At 36.5% G+C, this 21,011-nt stretch overlaps 1 protein-coding gene across 12 annotated transcripts in view; it reads left to right on the top strand.

Annotated features, from left to right (window-relative positions):
- Positions 1-21,011, top strand: part of CNOT4 (CCR4-NOT transcription complex subunit 4) — a 141,831-nt gene that overhangs the window by 67,812 nt on the left and 53,008 nt on the right. For 7 of the 12 annotated variants that reach the window (XR_004484551.2, XR_004484552.2, XM_033432389.2 and 4 more), the window contains 5 exons: positions 7,642-7,839; positions 14,912-14,998; positions 15,757-15,858; positions 16,600-16,725; positions 19,474-19,607. Coding sequence is in view for 10 of the 12 variants with exons in the window: in XM_033432389.2 (XP_033288280.1) it covers positions 7,642-7,839; positions 14,912-14,998; positions 15,757-15,858; positions 16,600-16,725; positions 19,474-19,607 (647 nt within the window). In the remaining 2 variants the exon portion in view is untranslated. The remainder of the gene's footprint in view (positions 1-7,641; positions 7,840-14,911; positions 14,999-15,756; positions 15,859-16,599; positions 16,726-19,473; positions 19,608-21,011) is intronic. The other 5 variants (XM_049715087.1, XM_004272169.3, XM_004272170.4 and 2 more) reach the window with 2 other exon arrangements.

Below are 21,011 nucleotides of genomic sequence, written 5' to 3' on the forward strand. Positions count from 1 at the left end.
TCCTCCTCTATATTCTGAAAGAGTACATGTGACTGGTGTTCTTTTTTATTTCCTCCCTAAATTCATTGTTTATACTCACTCTATCAGGGTGTTTTCAGGAGGGCTGTTATGAAAACTGGCTACCACAGGATTCCTGTATGTAGATTTCTGGAATTCTTTTTGTACTAGTTCCCCCTGTGTGGTATTTTGCCCCATAAATTTCAGTTGCCTCAACGTCTTCAAATTTTGAACACTGTCCCCCTCTGCTCATTGAGACAGTTGGACCCAGTGCCAATGTCCAGTAAGTGCCAGAAGAGCAGAAAACTGGGACACTTGTGGTTTTCATCTGTCTTCTTTCTTTTCTCTCAGAGGTCATAGACCTGCTGTTCACTGTCTGTCATTCAGTGTCTGAAAACAGTAATTTCATATATTTTGTCTAGTTTTCTAGTTGTTTATGCTGGTAGCCCTAGTCTTTTATCACCTAATCTGCCATGGCTGGAGGTTGAAGTGTGTAAATAATATTTGAACTTCATAATAATGTAATTGTGACCCTTGACCTAACCAAAGGTTGGAAAGTGGGCTTGGAATGTATGGTTAGGCTGGCTGAAAGAAATCTAAATCTTCAATTTGCATAATGTAATAATATTTAATACTGAAAAATCAGGAAGTAGCAATACAAGCATGTTATTTAATGATGTGATAGTAAATGACAAAAGAATCATCTGAAAGAATAAGCAGATTATTTTTAGGGAGAGGCAACTGTTGAGGGGGAGGAAGGATATGGGGGACTGCTCTTTTTCCTAATAAACCTTGTAGAACTGTTTGACTAGGAACACATATAAGAAAAATATCAGTGAAACTAGGGGAAAAACGATAGAGTGGGCAAATGGAAATCATAGGAAAGAAAGTATAATAATACTGATATTGGTTAGTCATAATCAAATTCAAGATCAAACACATTTTAAAAAGATAAAGAGAATATTTTTCTTACTGATGAAAGGTCCCCTAAAGTCACAAAACTTTTATTTACTTAACAGAGCTAAGAAGTATGTTGAGCTGATGTAAATACCAGGAGAAACTGCACCTACGTGCGTAATGGAGAGACTTCTAATTTCTGTATTTTAGAAATATATGAAGTACACAATAAAAAGGAAATGGAAAATTTGATTAACACAATTAGCAAGCATGTGTGTGTTTGTGCATGCACACAACTCTGTACAAATAAATTTGTACAAAACTTTAAAATACAGGTATAGTGGGTACAAAAATTGACTGTTAGGCCACAATGGATATATTAATCAGTTGCAGAAAGTAGAACTCACTTGTGTATTTCTATTTATTCTTCTTGGGGTTTGTAGTGCTTCTTGAATCTGTGGATTTGGTGAGTTTCATTAGTTCTGGAAAAAATTAAGCTCTTATCTCTTCAGCTGTTGCATTTATTCTCTCTCCTCTCTTTCTGAGACTCTGATTAAATATTTTCCAGATCTTTTCACTATCTGCCATGTCTTTTAATCTCTTTTCTGTTTCTTTCTATTTCTTCCTTTCATGCATTAATGGATGATCTCTTCTGATCAATCAGAATTTTTTCTTTTAGGTCTAGTCTACTGAGTTTTTAAATTTTGCCATTGTGTTTTCCATTTCTAGAAGTAACGTTTGTTCTTTTTTGATACTTGATTTTTTTAAAAAGCTTTTTATACCATGCAGATATTTTCAAGTTTGTCATATATTTGTTTAAACAGATTAGAATTATTGTTCCAAAATCTGTCCAGTAATTCCAGAAGCTGAAGTCTTGTGAGGGATGTTTCTGTTGGTTGTTGTTCATGTTGTTTTATTTCTTTATGTGATTTGTTGTCTGTATCTGCTTCATGGTTGTCATTGAATTATTTGTAAGGTTCTCCAAGGCCCAAGATGAATTTGCCCTCCGATAGAGAGGCTTTGATTTGACTTCTGCTGGATCCTGTAAACATTGCCGTTAGGGATGCCTTAAACGTAAAGGTCTTTTGTTCTCCTGGATGCACATCTTCCCTGGGGTTGGTTTCAACTTCTCTAGGATGGTTTTCTTCACACCCTTTTCCTTTTTTCTTATCGTGTACTGACCTCTGTGTAGTTTTTACTTACCCTGAGACAAAATGAGTTCTTTGAGAGTGGGCTGGGTCTCAGCTTAATGTGGGAGTGATCTCCCCCAAAATTCTTCACCTTGATTTGGCCTTGGACTTTTAATGCTGTCCCTCTTCCCCCATTTGTTCCTCTCTCCCATTTGTTGTTACTCAGACTTTCCACTTATCTCTCTGGGTTTTGACTTTTATCCAAAAATTGTCTTGGGACTTCCCCACTGCAGATCATTATTGTTTTTAAGATGTTGGTTAGGAAAAAGTTTTATACAGTATTTTTCGTTGTCTTTAGCAAGAGGAAGAGATAAAGCTGTAAATGCATTAATTAGGAAATGAAGAACAAAAATAGATGAACTTATTTCCAGGTTAAGAAACCAGAAAAAGAATAAACATTGCGACAGTGGAAAGTAGGGATTAAGTAGAATTTAGTGAAATAGGAAAAAAGCAATATTTCAGTAACGGTTAGAGCTGGTTCTTTGAAACAACGAATAAAATAAAGTCCTGGTAAGTCTGATCAGAAAATAAAACAGAAGACACATGTAAATACACATGTAAATTAGGAATAAAAGTGGAAACATAACTAAACATATGAAAGGAATTAAATGATTACATTAGAGACTATAAACCATCTTAATTAGTAGTTTGGCAATTTGTTGACAAATTAACACCATTAGAAATATTTTACACATTAAAAATGCTTCTCCACAGGTGTCCTATTTAACACTAGTTTGTAACATGCAGTAGTACCTTTAAAGAAAAATTTTTTACTTGTAATTTTTATTTGATCCTATATTCCTAGAAAATTAGGTTTAACCTATCTGTTTCAGTCAAAAAGTAGACCAGATATATTTTTCTTTATATTCATTTTTAGTACTATTACTAGCTTTGTGGGTCACGGTCTCTTTCTGCAGCTATTCAAATTACGTGTTTTCATATCCCATCTTTAATCTACCTCCGTTCCTCATCTACTATATGAGCTTATTAATTTTCTATTATTGGATTTGTAGAGTAGGTTTTTATGGTGGTGTGTGTGTGGAGGAGGAACGATCATGGAATTCATGGTAAACTAATTTGTTCTCCTGTGTTGGTATCTTTCTGTATTGGTATGTGTAATGTATCACTATGTAGCAGTTATATTCCAATAAAATTGACTTTAAGTTGACTTTGAAGCCTTATGGAAGTATATTTCCATAGAAAAAACTTGGAATAATATAGAAGAAGATTGGGGTAACCAGTGTTATATACTCAACATGGTGGTGCATCAGTAATATACTTGATGAGAATTGATACTGCGACCCAATTTTTGGTAATTGTCATTCTCCATTTTTGTGTGTGTGTGTATGTATTTTAATTTTTTTGGCATTTGTATTACTTTGCATCATCTTTTATCAGGATTTTACAGTGTCAGAGATTGTTAGCAAAGAAAAAAACCGGAGTGCTTGTCAAATCCTTCATGTTTTCAGAAGAGTTAAAAGTTACATCAGTGTTTTTCAGACTATCTCTGATGCAGAACCAGATTTTTTGTAACCCACCCCCACCCCCAACCACAGTCTGTTGGTGACTGATACAGGGTCCTATTAAGCATGCCTAGTACCCAGCTTGTGTCATGTGATTTACCACCTAAGTTCGATAACAACCACACAGATAACTACCTTATTCTTCAGAGCCCACTGATGAGGTACTTGAATGTTGTGGCAATGTTAAGTTGCTATAAAAGTTTCCAAATGCTTTTTCTCAATTTTTATACTTCTCTTATCATGGACTGGTAAGATTCAGTGCGTGGATTAGACTTTGAAATGGAACTAGGAACAATCTATATGCTTGATCCACTCAGGGAGTAGACTATCACCACTATAGATGTTAATGAAGGGCAACAGCTTTCAAATAAACTTAATGATAAACACTCCGAAAGGAGCTACCCAGAAATCCTGTGGTAGAAAATAGCTTTTCCATGTGCAAATGAAAATTTTAAATGATCTTGTGGAAAGATATTTTAATTGGTTTGTATGTAGTTCATTTTTATACTTGTGCCCATATAGCTTTGAATAGCTTCGTGGGATTAAAATCATCCAGGCAGATAGATTAAGATTTGAAAGGAGATATAGGTACAGAAGGGTGAGTGGAGAGAGAAGAGATTTAAATTGGGAAGATTACATCATTGATTGAAGAATTGAATTTATTGTAATAGATCCTTAACCATTTGGTTCCTCAAATTAAAATGTAAGAACACTTTGAAATAAGTTTTTTGTTTTTTTAAAGATGGTAGCCAATTCTTTTTATTTATTTATTTATTTTTGGTTCCGTTGGGTCTTTGTTGCTGTGCGCGGGCTTCCTCTAGTTGTGGTGAGCGGGGGGTGGGGGGGCTACTCTTCGTTGTGGTGCACGGGCTTCTCATTGTGGTGGCTTCTCTTGTTGTGGAGCATGGGCTGTAGGCATGTAGGCTTCAGTAGTTGTGGCACATGGGCTCAGTAGTTGTGGCTCACCGGCTCTAGAGTGCAGGCTCAGCAGTTGTGGCGCATGGGCTTAGTTACTCCGCGGCATGTGGGATCTTCCTGGACCAGGGCTCGAACCTGTGTCTCCTGCATTGGCAGGCGGATTCCTAACCACTGCACCACAGTGGAAGCCCGACATAAGTTTTTTTTTTAAAAAGAAAATTAGTAGTGCTAAATTTCCACTTCTAGAGAGTAGCTTGGTATTAAGGTGGCAAATATTTATTGAACCCCTAAAATGTGTGACATAAACTTTATATTTGATCCTGGAGAAAGCCCTCAGGTCATGCAAAAGTCAGGGAAATTACTGAGTCCTCTGTTTTCTGTGCCTCCCACTCACTAGTAAGTTGGAGTATGCCAAATAGATTCAAATTTTTTTTTTTTTTTTTTTTGCGGTACGCGGGCCTCTCACTGCTGTGGCCTCTCCCATTGCGGAGCACAGGCTCCGGATGCTCAGGCTCAGCTGCCATGGCTCATGGGCCCAGCCGCTCCACGGCATGTGGGATCTTCTCGGACCGGGGCACGAACCCGTGTCCCCTGCATCGGCAGGCGGACTCTCAACCACTGCGCCACCAGGGAAGCCCCTCAAATCTTTAAATGTGGGAATTGAATGGTATGGATGCTTACATCCTGCAGGACCACCAAGAGTTATGCCTGAATATTTAAGAACAGGATTTTTGGAGACTTTATGTTATTACTAGTAGACGTTGAGGAACATAAAAGGAAATCTCACTTTCTTAATTGCCTTCAGCATTAATCAAAGTGTGCTCACAAATTGGAGGATGTTTGTTTTTTTAATTAATTTTTAAAACTTTATGTATGAAAAGATGAAAGTTACTTTATGTTAAAGGCATGCAAGTTTTCATGCTTGTGGATACTCCCTCCTCTCTTCCTGATTCCCACTTCTTTCTTCATTTTTTTAAAAAATAAATTTATTTATATATATATATGTGTATATATATACACATATATATATATTATTTTTTTTTATTTATTTATTTTTTTGCGGTACGCGGGCCTCTCACTGTTGTGGCCTCTCCTGTTGTGGAGCACAGGCTCCGGACGCACAGGCTCAGCGGCCATGGCTCACGGGCCCAGCCGCTCTGCAGCATGTGGGATCTTCCCGGACTGGGGCACGAATCCGTGTTCCCTGCATCGGCAGGCAGACTCTCAACCACTGCGCCACCAGGGAAGCCCTATTTATTTATATTTTATTTGTGGCTGCATTGGGTCTTCATTGCTGCACGCGGTCTTCCTCTAGTTGCGGCGAGCAGGGGCGACTCTTTGTTGCGGTGCGCAGACTTCTCATTGCGGTGGCTTCTCTTGCTGCGGAGCACGGGCTGTAGGCGCACGGGCTTCAGTAGTTGTGGCACGTGGGCTCAGTAGTTATGGCTTGCAGGCTCTAGAGCACAGACTCAGTAGTTGTGGTGCATGGGCTTAGTTGCTCCGCAGCATCTGGGATCTTCCCGGACCAGGGCTCGAACCCCTGTCTCCTGCATTGGCACACGGATTCTTAACCACTGCGCTACTAGGGAAGTCCCCCACTTTTTTTCTTGATGGCAGGATTTCTGTTAATCCCCACTTCTGATATTCTGATAGACACAGTTTCCCATTTCTGGGATCTCTTCACATTCAGCTTTTAGATATTATTATTTAGTGTGTTCCATCTTCCATTTATTATTGACTGTTTTTTGTAGTAGTTAAGTTGTCCCTTGGTATCTGCACAGGATCGTTTCCAGGAACACCACACCCCACTCCCGCAGCTACCAAAGTCCGTGGATGCTCAGGTCCCTTATATAAAACAGTGTAGTATTGGGGTATAACTTACGCACATCCTCCCATATACTTTAAATCATCTCTAGGTTACATATAATATCTAATACAATGTAAATGCTATATAAATAGTTGTAAATACAATGTAAATGCTATGTAAACAGTTGCTGGGTGCATGGCCAATTCAAGTTTTGTTTTTTTGGAACTTTGTGGAATTTTTTACCTCAAAATATTTTCAGTCCATGTTGGTTGAATCTGAGGATGTGGAACCAGCAGATATGGAGGGCTCGCTGTTATAATAACTGACTTATTGAATGCTTCTGTAAAGAACACAATTTTAATTAGTTTATAAGTGTGTTGTCTTTCTTAATTCTCACAGAAACCCTCTGAATAAAGTACTCTGATTCCCATTTTACAGAATAGAAGACTGAGGCAGACAGATTACATAACTTTGCCAAGGTCTCTTGGTAAAGAATGATCCAAGATTCAAAGCCAGGCAGTGTGAGCCCACAGCTCTTATTCAGGCCATCAGTAGTCTTGGCATTAGCAATAGGAATGAAAACAAAATTACAATGATGAGAGAGGAAACCATTGTAAGAGTGTAATTACTACTAGTATTTATTGAGGGATTACTGTGTGCCAGTTACACATAATAATTGCTTTATGAGTGTTATTTTTACACCAGCCTTTAAGATTATTTTCATTTTACTTATGAGGATATGGAGGCATAGAGTTTAATTGACTTGTCTACGACCACGTGGATAATAAGTGTTGAAGCTAAGTTCAAACTCCTGGGCCAGAGGATCTATGTATTGCTGTTTATTTGCTCATCTGTGTCCTTAGACTGGGAATGTATTAAGGAATAAGTACTTCATTAATCTCCAAGCACATAGTAAGTTTTCATTAAATATTTGTTGATTGTAATACATAAACCCATATTTAGATGAGAGAACTTATACTCTTTGCCTCTTACACAGTACCTTAGAAGCTTAATTTTCCTGTAAACTGTGTGCTAGGCATTGTAGGGAATACCAATATTGTTGTTTTAAATTTTAGAACCTTTGGTGATGTTTCAAATTTCAGCACAATAAGTGGTTTAAATAGTATTTTAAAACAATTCTATATAACATTTAACTTTTATTAAATAAAAACTGAAAAGATTCATAAAAAGGGAGTTGTAACAAAGGGAGATGTGATGTGCATACACATCATCCAGAATTTAATAATTGTTATTCATACAGTTTTCTGTTTATTTAATGCTAACTTCTATATTTGTTTTATGCCTACAGCCATATCCAGAAGACCCAGCAGTTTATAAACCACTCTCCCAGGAAGAACTGCAAAGGATAAAGAATGAGAAAAAACAGAAACAAAATGAGAGAAAACAGAAAATATCAGAAAATCGCAAACATTTGGCTAGTGTACGTGTTGTACAAAAAAACCTCGTCTTTGTTGTAGGTCTGTCTCAGCGCCTAGCAGACCCAGAGGTAAGTCTTCTTCTCTTTTCTTTCTCAACTTGGCATTTTTTCTTTTTGTATATTTGGAAATAATAGCTGACTCTGCCCAACTGCAGGATTTACCTGAAAATATTAAAACTTAGGAGAAAATGGGAAATATTTTTTTAATAATCACTAAGAAACCAATGACCAGTTGTGATCTTAGGCAAATGTATTAATCTTCCCTGGCTCATTTTCTTCAGTTGTAAAACTAAGCAGTTGAACTAGATCTCTAAAGTCCCCTTTAGTGCTAATAACCTGTGAAAGTTGGATAATGGTTCTATTTTGCTCTTAAGGCTAATGTGACATGACTACTCTGTGTGTGTTTCCTCTTTTCTGTAGCTGTATTAAGGACCAACAGTGGAGATGCAGTTTCATAAACCCACCAAAGATCCGTGTTTTTTTTTTTTAAATCGTGCCCAAGTAGTGAACCTCGGTTATAGAACAGTGATAGAACTGTTGCTATACTGTATCATCATTCTTTACTCATTCATTTTAAGCCAGTTTTGGGGAAAGAGGGAGAATTTGATGAACGGAAACTGTGGACCAGGTTCTTTGTCATTCGTTTGGAGGCAGGGGACGTCTTAACCCTTTTGTTTATTACTTAACTCTTTTCTCTCCTTCCTCCACCAGCCTTATTAGAATAATGTTGAACTCATAACTTTCCTTGATGCCCATGGATGCACATCTGCTAACTTTTAGTTTCTGATATACCAGGAGGTGCTGACTAGATTGTTGGGAAGGCAGATAGAAACTGACTGGCAACCAGAATGTTGGAGAGAGCCGAATTTGGGGAATCTGTCAAAAGTACTCCTTGAGAAGGGTTTGAAGTAATGCTCATGATGGTCGCAATCAGAGGGAGGATTGTAGTGAATATGATTAGGGAGGTGGGAATCTTTGAACTTGGCTAAGTGGGCTAAAGGCCCCAGAAGGAGGAAATTTAAGGTGTCTATACATTGATTTTGTACAAATCAGTTTAGAGACAATAAAAAATATTTATTGCTGATAAGTTTACTGTGTATTGAGGCTGTGAAGGGCTTCATGATCAGTAGAGGAGAAAAATGAGGGTGACCTTACTAAGAAGGCTTTATCATTGGTAATAAATGTGGAGGCAGCTCAAGAATTACTAGGACCTAGGTCCAGAGATGCTGGCATTAGTGGGCTACATGATCTTCCGGAGACGTTCTTTCCAAAGTCAGAGGGTTCATACTGGAGAAGACTTCTTTAATAAGAGATGATAAGGAGAGAGCTCATTTTAGGCCTATGACTTAACCTCAGCAGCCACTTCTCCCTTTTTCCTAAATCTAATACTTAACTCCCCAGACAGGCAGAATCCCACTTCACTCTTGAACACTGCCACAACTTTGTCCCAACGCTTCTGTCTCCCTCTTTCAACACTATTTTTTTTTCCAACCAGAGATCATTTCTTGCCTCTGCAAGTTTTTTATTTACCTACCTCTATTTATTCCTACTAATTTTTTTTTTTTTTTTTTTTTTTTTTTTTGCTGCACCATGCAGCTTGTGGGATCTCAGCTCCTTGACCAGGGACTGAACCTGGGCAATGGCAGTGAAAGCGTGGAATCCTAACCACTAGGCGACCAGGGAATTTCCTGCTACTCCAGTAAATTAATGGAACTTTTATTTTGATTTTATAACTCTTGGATATGGATGTACTTGCTTTTCTTAATACAAAATCCAGTCACCTGTGGTACTGGAGGCATACAGAGCACCACCCAAAGGCTGGATAAAATTAAGCCATAGTCTCAGTCTGATGTTTGGATTATAGGTTTCCTACCTCTTCTCTAGAATCTGTGGTTTGCTTTTACTTATGTACAGAGATTTCTTATTTTCATTTCAAATAACATGATGTTAGTAAGATTAATCTGAAGAACTATTACACAGAAAGAAATTAATCTAGGGGTTGGCTAGTGAGAGAGAACATTTTATCATGAGTCTAAATATACTTAAAAATCACTGTCCTGGTTTTATACTTTTGAAATCATTGTGCTTGGTGAGAGGACAGTGAATTTTCTTTTTTTTTTTTTTTTTGCGGTACGCGGGCCTCCCACTGTTGTGGCCTCTCCTGTTGCGGAGCACAGGCTCCGGACGTGCAGGCTCAGCTGCCATGGCTCACGGGCCCAGCCGCTCTGCGGCGTGTGGGGTCTTCCCTGACCGGGGCACGAACCCTTGTCCCCTGCATCGGCAGGCGGACTCTCAACCACTGCGCCACCAGGGAAGCCCGTGAATTTTCTTAAACATTAGTTTCTCTCTCTTATTTCTCTTGAAAGCCTAGGAAGACCAGAGATTAGTGTTTTAGTTATTAAATCCTACTACTTCTAAATATTATCTTTAAAATTTTTCTTAATGTAACTGTCTAACCCTTTCAGATTGGAAAAGTTAAAGTCAGCTTCATTAGAAAACTCGAAGTTTCAAATTGTTAGGGTAACTTTTGAGACAAAGAAGATCCCTGTGATTTACTTATTTTTGGATGATGACAGTTTGATATTTGACTGAATTCTGATTAGCAAAACAGGAACATTTAGGAAAATTTAAAGCTTGTTTTGAAAATAATTTTTGTACATCTGAAAACTTCATGCCAAGATTGATAGTCAAATGTATTCATTTATCGCTCAATAGAAAAAAAAAACTATCTTAGAAGATATGGTAATTAGAGGTAATGATTAGAGGTAATCATCTCCTAAATCCTAAAAATTTATATTGTCAGAACCTAATTCATTCATTCTGTAAATTAACTCTTGAATACTTACAATCTGTTAGGTACTTTGACGTTGGAGATGAAGTGGTTTAGCAGACAGTCTCTACCCGTACAAGCTTACAGACAGTGGAGAAGACAGAATTAAGTCCTTGTAGGCATGCTGAGCATTTATAAACGGAAGTACAGGGCTTTTTGAGAACATGTAACAGTGGGGAATTTAGCTAGTACAGAGATCCACAAAAAGCCTCCCTGAGGAAAGGATGATTAAAAATGATTAGGAATTAGCTGGGCAGCGAATAAGGACAAGGATGTTTCAGGTTCGTGACTGTGTGAAAGAGCAGCTTGTTGGAGGAACTGAAAGACTTTAAAGACGCAAACATTTCATTTTACAAACGGGAAACCGAGGAACAAGGAAGTTGAGTGACTTGCCTAGGATCACTCAGCTATTTCATAGCAGAGCCAGGGCTAGAAACCCAGCCCCATCCTCCCCTCCCTGGTCTTAAAGCTCCTATTCCAATGTATTTTACACCAGTGAATGGTCTGTTGTTCCTCCATCCGTCCATTTATCCATCCATCCTTCCATCTGCTTACCACATTTTTTATTTTCTCTGTGGTGTTCATGAACACTTGACTGTGTTCCCAAAGAATATATAGGAAGACATTTTACACATTAGGTATGCCATTGGGAATTTATAATTCTATCATGTGGCCTTTTATATGGTAATGAGTACTAAAGTTGGCTCACTGTGAAGTAAATATAGGACATTAAATATATGGGTAATGTGGTGATATGCAGGGTGTTCTGCCTGCTACCCATACTCTTTACCTTTTTTATTTACTAGAGTATTGTTTTGCTCGTTGACTTATGTTCAGACAGAATCTGTAATGTGCAACTTAATATAGAGCGTCTAAATTATTTAAATTTCCCTTGCCTGGGCAAACCATTTCTTATCAGCCATAGGCCATTTTCTAATACATTAAGGCCCAGTAGTGTTTTATATCCATGTTATTCTTCTTTTTTTTTTAAGATTTAGATCTGTATTTATTTATTTATTTGGCTGTGTTGGGTCTTAGTTGCAGCGTGTGGGCTTAGTTGCCCTGCAGCATGTGGGATCTTAGTTCCCTGACCAGGGATCGAACCCTCATCCCCTGCATTGGAAGGCGGATTCTTAATCACTGGACCACAAGGGAAGTCCCCCATGTTACTCTTTTTGTTCAATACTAAGACAGTTTAATTTTTCAATAAGCATTTATTAAGTACCTACAGTGTGCCAGGCATTGTGTAAGACATTGAACATAAACCAATAAAAAGGTAGCCCCTGTTTATTTATAAAAGCAACAGTACACTATGAGGAGTGCTGTGTGCTGTGGAGGCACAAGAGATGGTACCTGACCTTGGGGGGAAGATGTGTACTCTCCTGCTATCTCTGGGGTAAAGTGCTTCAGATACAGGAATTATACAAATGCTTCTGGATGAGAAAGAGCTCAGTCTGCAAATGATTTGTTTGGCTGGAAAATTAGAGTGAAATGGTGAGAGAGGAGGCTGACAAGGTAAGTGGTAAGGGATAATGAAGGGCTTTTAAAACATGCTAACGAGTTTGCACTTTATCTTAAAGGCAATGGGAAGCTATTAACTATTCTTAAGAACAGAATGACATGGCTAGATTTGTGCTTTGAAAATATTATTCTGGCTCCTCAGTGTAATTATGTACAAATCTTATGTTGTTATGAAGGTGTTATCCATAAGCCAGCTTTTAACCTTTCAGACCCAGTACCCACTTTTTTTTAAACTTATATTTTATAACACCCTTTAAGTTTCATGCAATGACTTCTTGATAATATCTGTCTGTGTAGATACATACTTTGAAAAAAATGAAGGAGAAATTAAAAATTATAAAAAGACTATTTCTGCATGTAAATACTTGGGTAGCTCTGCTCTAGAACCTTGCTACTCAAGGTGTGGCCGCTGGGCTGGTAGCATTAGTATCACCTGGGAGCTTAATTATGCGGACTCTCAGGGTCTGAAATATGTATTTTAACTAGATTCTCAAATGACTTGTATGCATATATAAGTTTGTAAAGTACTTTTTTTTCCAGTATGTTATAAAATAGGTGCTTGCATCTGTTTGTAGAATCACTGTGAATATGACAACTACAAAGGCAGATTGTTACAGGTGTATGTATTGGCACCTCAGGTACCATGAAGTGCCAATGATGTGATTTTTCTGAAACAATTCTTAGTAAAATTTCAAACAAAGCACTTGTGGTAGTCCCTTAATTACACACTATTTGCTTTTAAATTCAACATATGTCAAAACTGTGGGGAACTACTTTATGTTTATAATTTGTTTCTAGGTTCACTTAATTGTAAACAGGCCTCTCAGCTAGATGAATGTCTTGTAGAACATTCAAAAGTGGTGCAGGACAATTCTTTGTGGTACAGGGCTAGCCTGAGTGCTGTAAGCTTTCCCTGGCTCCCATCCACTGAACACGAATAGTGTCTCCCAGTTACTTTGACAACCTCCCCTAATAAAAGCTCCCACAGAGTTCCAAAATGTTCCAGCTTCCCTTGATGCTGCCTTTATTGAGAACTACTGCCGTAAACTTGGATATGATATGAGCTGCTGATGCAGCACAACTTGTAACCAGCCTGAATCCTTTGAAGCAGGTATTTTGGCTGAGGCCTTTTGCTGAGTTGGTATGCATCAAGCTGGAATATTGAATACAGTTCTATACTCCACTGGCCAGAAAGCTTTTCAAGGTATACTCTTCCCTAACCCTCTGTTCTAAGACTTTTTTGTGAACAACCCAAGAGTCATTGCCTTTACCACACCTACCGCCATATCCCTCGGGGGATTTGGGTAGAAGAAAGATTGAAAGCCAATGTAGTCACTTCACCTTCTAATCCATTAAAATTGGCTGTAGAAAACATAAGGCCTAAACCCTATACTTATAAAAACCTAAAGTAAAATAAGGTAAAAAAATTTAAATAAATCAAGTTGAAAACTGTTAAGAATTAATGACACCCCCAATCACAGACTGTTTCACAAAGCTTTGGTTCTGTCAGATGCAGAACATATTAGCTAAGTTGCAAGTATGTGAGAATATTATCAAGAGTATAAGAGTATTTGGTAAGGATACTTTGCACACACTTGAACAGATATGTGCATAAAGCTTTCATTGAGTGGGAAGCAGCCTCATAGCACAGGGAGATCAGCTCGGTGCTTTGTGACTGCCTGGAGGGGTGGGATAGGGAGGGTGGGAAGGGGGGAGACGCAAGAGGGAAGAGATATGGGAACATATGTATATGTATAACTGATTCACTTTGTTATAAAGCAGAAACTAACACACCATTGTAAAGCAATTATACCCCAATAAAGATGTTAAAAAAAAAAAAAGCTTTCATTGAGAGAGAGCTTGCTATTTGGAGAGATTGTAAGAACAGTAGGTCTATAGATGAATTCTAGGAAAAGAACAAATTTAATTTTGAGGTAGTTGCAAATCATGGGAGAGGTTTTTGTATCAGGTTAGCCAAGGTTAAGTAAGTTTTAGAGAAGCTAAGTGAATGCATATAGTGATCACATAGTAAAGGAGATGACACAAGTATGAGGGAAAATGACCACAAAGAAGTAACCAGGTAGTAGAGAAAATATTGTATAAATTTGTTTCCCCAGTTTTTTTTTCATCCATAACCTCACATTTGTTATTTATTAGGAAAAAGAGAGAAAAAAAAACAGGAGACAGTTGAGAAATGGTGAAATTGACATAAGGAAAATTTATTGACACACACAGAGTAATAAAGCATAGAAGTTTGAAGAACATTCTGTTACCATATTTGGAATGCATAACTTATAAATAATGCTTTAATATAATATATAAAATATTATATACAATAGATTTATGAGTAAAGACTGTCTCTACTGGTGTCTGTTCTTGAGTTTCTGTTTCTGTTTAATACATAATCTTGGTCATTGTTCTGAGAATTACTTTCTTATAATGATCATCTATTAATGAAAATGTGGTTAAGATATTTGATCTGTTTTGTGTTTAAGAATACTGTGAAGCTAAAATCCCTTAGATTATTGGTGTAGATATTAGAATGTAATAGATAATACTGAACTTATTCTCAGTTTCTATTCAGTGGGTCAATAAAGAACAGCTTTTAGACTTTGTTGATGTTTTCCTGTAGGTTAACCACACAAATTGTAATTAGGAAGTAGTCACATTTACTAGAAAACTTTAAAAATTATTTTATTTTCACTGAAGAGGGATGGTATATGTCCCCATTATAAGGATAAAGTTGATGAAATGGAGACAGTTTATACCTTATTTCTTCTTCTTTTATAGGTTTTAAAACGACCAGAATATTTTGGGAAGTTTGGTAAAATACATAAAGTTGTCATCAATAATAGCACATCATATGCAGGCTCACAGGTAACTAATTATAGGGATTTTTGCCTTTCCTCCCTATGGTCTGGGCTTGACCTGGGCTGCTCAGAAGGAAAACTTGCTTTCTGTGATTAGAAAGCTTAAGGGTCAAAGATTTAAGCAGTGTAGTGACCTCTGTTGGTGGGGTGGGGGAATTTTTGGTGCTTATTTGACCTTTTCAGGACTTAACTGTGATAGTAATAAGACGGAAATAGTAAAACAAAGATCTAGTGATGGTTTGAAGGGGAGGGGGAATTGAGTCTATTATCAGGCAGTTAAATTATATAATGATTTCTAATTAATAATGTTTTCAGATATTGTGAACTTAATACAGCGTCTTTGTTATGCTGGTATTAGCAGATAGAATACTCTTACAGATTGTATTTATTTTGGGGAGAACATAGTTTGACACTGTCTTCAAATCTTATTTTTTTTTAATCTAACTTTCAAAGTATGTTTTTTTGTAACCTTGACGAGCCTGTCAGATGACTTTTTAAAAAAATATATGCCAAGCCAAAGATGATATTTTATTCATATTTATTTTAGTCTACTTAAAATCAGATAAAATTCATTAAGTATGATTATCTTAAGATGAACTAGTATATGGTTTAATCAAAGCTACTACTACTTCTAATCATTATCATTATTATTAATGAAAGTAGTAGTAAAGGCCTTTAGAATTCCTTAGGCAGGTTGCAAGATAATTTTGTTGTTGTTAAGTTTTTGTTGAATTTGATACTAATAACAGTGGGTTTTCACTTTAGGGTCCAAGCGCCAGTGCTTACGTAACCTATATCCGGTCGGAAGATGCTCTCAGAGCCATACAGTGTGTCAACAATGTGGTGGTAGATGGCAGAACACTTAAGGTAATACGGTCCTCTTGATTTTTTTTTTAAGGGGGAAGGGATAACATGTATTAACTAGAGAAGAGCGTAGCTTTTACATATTACATGAAGGGAGTCTAATTTGAAGATTGCTTCTTAGGCATCCATTCCAACCTATGACAGCTAATTTGTTTATAGCTGACCTATGTAGGGTCCTGTTTTACCAGCTAGGAGTAAACACATTCATTATTAAGGGATAATCTTTAAAAATCTCCTTATATTTACACATATTTTGTGAAAATGGATTTATTACTCTCCTTGTCAGAAATAGATAATTGTTCTGATTTGTTGTCCTTAAATATTTGGGCATTGATCAGTTCAGGTTTGCATGAAGGGTCCCACCAAGCAATGCTTTTAAGTAAGTGGAAGAAGGATGGCATAATTAGAAAAAGGAATTTGCCTTATGTGCCTAACCACTTAAAACATGGAACAGATTTTGTCTTTCTACTCTTCTGACCTCTAGGGAAATAATCTGGGTGCTCAAGCTCTGGAAACCATAGGCCGAGATTTTTTTTTTAGTTCTTTTAAATGATCATCATCTTTAATAAATCCTGCTAATAATAGTTTAGTTCTCTAGTATTCACAGCCATACTTTGTTTTGTTGTGCCTGTGCCTCATTTTAGGTGAAATGAAAACACTAAATATGGAAATTTTCATTGTGGTGTCAGTTCACATTTTGGGTCTTTTTCCCTCCCCCCCTCCGCTTTCCTCCTCTTGCTGCAGGCATCTCTAGGTACAACAAAATACTGCAGTTACTTCTTAAAGAATATGCAGTGTCCAAAGCCTGACTGCATGTACCTACATGAATTGGGGGACGAGGCGGCCAGCTTCACAAAAGAGGAAATGCAGGTAGTAAAGTAATGTGAATTATCAACTTTGCAGAAAAGGAAGTATTTTTCTTTATAAGTTAAAATTACAAAAGCAAAAACTAAGAATTTTCTTTTTCTTTAAACTGGTATTACTTTAAAGTAGCATTTTCCAAATACATAGTGTTCCATGGAATACCAGTTCTGCAGGATATTGTTACAATAAAAGTGGTTCTGTGGTCCACTAAGTTTGAAAATGCTTGATTAATGAAGATAAACAGATTCCCCCCCCCAACCCCAGCAACACTTCTTAGAGTCTTTAATATGCTAATACATATCCCAGAGGGGTATGTAGAACCAGGACTTAATTGACCAAGGAAAGTATTTTGGTAAATGCTACTTTAGGGGGAATGTCAGCAAAATGAAAGCTAAGTGGGATATTGTAATTATGAGGTCCCCCACCCCATCTCTACTCTTCACAGAGCATGCTAGAAAATAATACTCTATTAGATGCTGCTGAAAAGCTAACATTATTTTTATAAAATGATTCTTCCCATGAAAGTATCCAGTGAGTCAGTGTCCTGTAAAGGGTGAATTGAAGGCTTATTTTCCTGTGTTCTTTTTTACATTTCCTGTTCTCCTGTCTCCTTTCAATTTGTAGTATAAACATGCCTTTACAAGTAAAAATGTTGACCATACGGCATATTAAATGAGGATTATGCCAAAGCACAATACTGCACTTCCCTATTATAGGTGAGGACTTCAGATTGTTGCTGTGGACTTTTGCAGGAATACTTCTCATTTAGAAGGTGGGGGGCATTGATTACTGCCTTTCATTCTCCAAGTCAAGCTAGAGACAGTCTAGGAGGGGCTCCTTTCAGAGCAGATTGTTAAATGAAATGAAATATTACCTTTTTTGACTTGGAGTTACTACAGATTAAATCCCATTATAATAAATATATTGGGATTTCTTGACAGTATGTATTGTCTTTATGATCTAAAAACAGTGTTAAAATAAGTTCTCTGTGATATTTAACGGGGATGGATGACTGACTTATTTCTTGCTTATCCAATAAATGCATCTTGATTTTTTTCTTCTTTTGGATGAAGTCTAAGGTTGAACCATTTCATGCTGAATTTTGACTAGTGGGAACTGTGTTTTACCTATGGGTACTATTACAATGAAAATCTCTGTCAAGGAATTTCTAAGCCCCAGTTGATCTCACTTAAGTATTATTGAAGAGTAAAAGGACATGGATGGACAGTCCCTTAGAATTTATTTGTAATGGGATTTAACCTGTCTCTATGAACTGCCCCTGTTAAATCATTTGAATACCAATTTGAGCTCTTTGTGGCTAACGAAAGCCATAATATCTCCTGAAGTATTGCTTGCAGAAAGAATTTTCAGGGCTTTTTATGTTTTAAAGATGTAAAACCCGCATCTAAACTGTGTTTTTTCTTAACAATTTAAAATTCATTTCATATTGTTGTCCTGAATTCATCTTGCTCTTCTTTATCTTAGTTCAGAATTACTTTGAAAAGGGGTTTCCTCGTTAAAACACTTTGTCAATGTAGAAAGGAAACTTGAGCAAATTATATCATGGCAAAAACCAGATCTTTCCTTGTTACTGCATAACTCAAAATTTAGTACCATATGAAATATTTATAGACCCAGGTGAACAGGCAAGAGCCCTCTCAGAACAGGGAACAATGCATTGTGCAATATATATGATACAGTTGTGCTCAATTAGATGATACTGCCCTTGTTTTTATTGTTTTGTTTTTGCTTTGATCTGTTCTGTTCTGGTTTTGGTTTTCCCATAACATCTATTTAGACCACACTTTTAAAATAATTAACAACCCTGCAGGTAAGTAAAAAATGTCATTGCAGTCATAATATACATGCAGATAGTAAAAAGTTATTCAGAGTAATTTCATTGTACTGTAATTTATTTTTTGTATGTGCCTAGTTTCCACAGTCAGTCTTTCTGATTTATTCCATCACATTTGTGACACTGCCTTCTGATAGACAGCTACCAACTCCAGTAAATACAGAGTTGTCTTTGTTGTGTATAGAGCAGGGATTCACAAACTTTTTATGTAAAGGGCCAGTTAGTAAATATTTTATGTTTTCTGGGAATATGATCTCTGCAGCAACTATTCAACTTTGCTGTTGTAGCACAAAAGAGGTCATAGATAACACATGAATGAATGAGCATGAGTGTTCCAGTAAAACTTTATTTATAAAAACAAAGTGGCTGGCTCTAAATTGCCATCCTCTGGTCTAAAGTTTAAAATATATTAACTTTTATGTAAAAACAAATTAATGTGCTAATTAGTGTTAGGATAATGAAAAATATAGTAAAACTCTTCATCTGTGTGTTACTTATCAATCTTCTAAAAAGAGAGACTAATTTTTCAGTGATTTTCAGAAACTTCTGTAATGACCTGTTAGAAGACTTAATTCTTATGTGAAAGATGGGGAAGTAAGTTTAAAAGGGCCCCTCTAGTTTTTTAAACTAGCAAAAATGTTGTCTGTTAATATTCTTTTCTCCACATAAAGTGGGTGATGAAATGCCTTAGTTAATGGAATATGTCTCCTGTAGTTTTGTTGCAAGAACTTTCATTGGTCTAGAAGTTCTGTGACATTTTCCTCACAGGTTTCTCTGACGCCATGACAAATCCTTATGTGTTTTATTTAGAATAGCTTTAGTAATTCATAAAGTACATCAGCATTTTATACCAGCCACTTTGTGAGTCCCACTGCAGTTTTAATTTCTTCTTCCACTAGGCGGGTAAACACCAAGAATATGAACAGAAGCTACTTCAAGAATTATATAAATTAAACCCCAATTTTCTTCAGCTGTCTACGGGTTCAGTTGATAAGAATAAGAACAAAGTGACACCACTGCAGAGGTATGATACGTAAGTACCGATATTAGTGTAATCAGATACCTTACCTTCATGTCTGTCAATCTTCTCTTTTCATTCTACATCTTTTTCAGGCAGGATCCTTCTTGACAATGTCTGTCATTTGTGCAGAATTGTTGTACTATATAGGAAATGTTGAGTCACAATTTCTGGGTTTGAATATTTGCTGCCTGCTGCTCCCTGGTAATACTGCAGATGAGCCTCTTGATGCTTCCCCTTTGCATTGATTTGCAGACTACCCTGAGCCCTGGGAACACTCTCCTTGATAAAAAGGAAATTAAGAGATGTGGGTTATTTAAAAGGCTCTTGTCACCTAATTGGGGTTTCCCTCCTGATGTAATGAGGGGGAAAACACTGTAAAAGGGACAGTGGGCGTTATCTGAAGCATTTTTTGTTGGGGATAGAAGTATTCATGGTTGTCTAGTCTCAGGAATCACCGAAGTCTTATGTCCTCTGAGTGAGGAGGGTATCGCATATTCAGATCTTATTCATCTTGGAGACAACTTATTTTTGCGTAGACCTATATTCTGTTGATGTTTAAACAAATTTATAATTTTATGTATTGAGTCTTATTCTGATATGGTGATCTTCACATCTTGGATTGTATTTGGTTATGGCCTGTGAGAAAATGGTATGATTAATAAAACAATAATTTGGGGGTTATACTTTATTATGAATGTACCTTAAGTTTGATGTGTCAGGATCTTTTTTTTTTTTTGATAAGTCTGACTTTTGTAAAGTGAATTCATTTAAAGTAAATAGCTGTAATTAATTTAAATAGGTCGATTTTCTTTTTAAAAAAATTTATTCCAAAGTTAAATTCGTTTAAGTGATGTTTTAAATGTCTGGTTATTACATAGTCGCATTGTAGTCCCATGTTTATTTAGCACTAAAATAATGTAAGGGCCATTTTTTAAACATAGCTAATAATAACTACAGGAATTGTTATCAGAGCCAGTTTCTTCAAAACTTATTCTTGTATTTAAATTCTTGAAGTCCTTGTTAAGTTTATTCACTTTGATAGTAAAGATTATTTATAAAGGCAATTCAAATTTAAATACTTCCTATTTATTTGCACACACATATGTACATGTGTATATAAATATATGAGGCCATAGAGCAAAACATAAGATTACTATATAATAAACTATGTGAAATTTGTTTTATCAAAGCTAAGAATAAAAGCTAAGTTTAAAATCTTTTTGGGTTGATAAGCTTTGACCCTTTCCGTTGATCTTTTTGTCCCCACCCCATATGTTTATTTTATTATGAACCTATGCTATTATTTACCTCATTGGTTGCTAACTCTGTAGTGCATTATATAAGAATGAGGTTATTGTAGTAAAAATTTATTTCAGATGCTTTTAAATACACATCTTTATTCTCATTAAAAGTGTT

The sequence above is a fragment of the Orcinus orca genome, chromosome 9, assembly GCF_937001465.1.
Source record: "Orcinus orca chromosome 9, mOrcOrc1.1, whole genome shotgun sequence".
Taxonomy (NCBI): Eukaryota; Metazoa; Chordata; class Mammalia; order Artiodactyla; family Delphinidae; genus Orcinus; species Orcinus orca.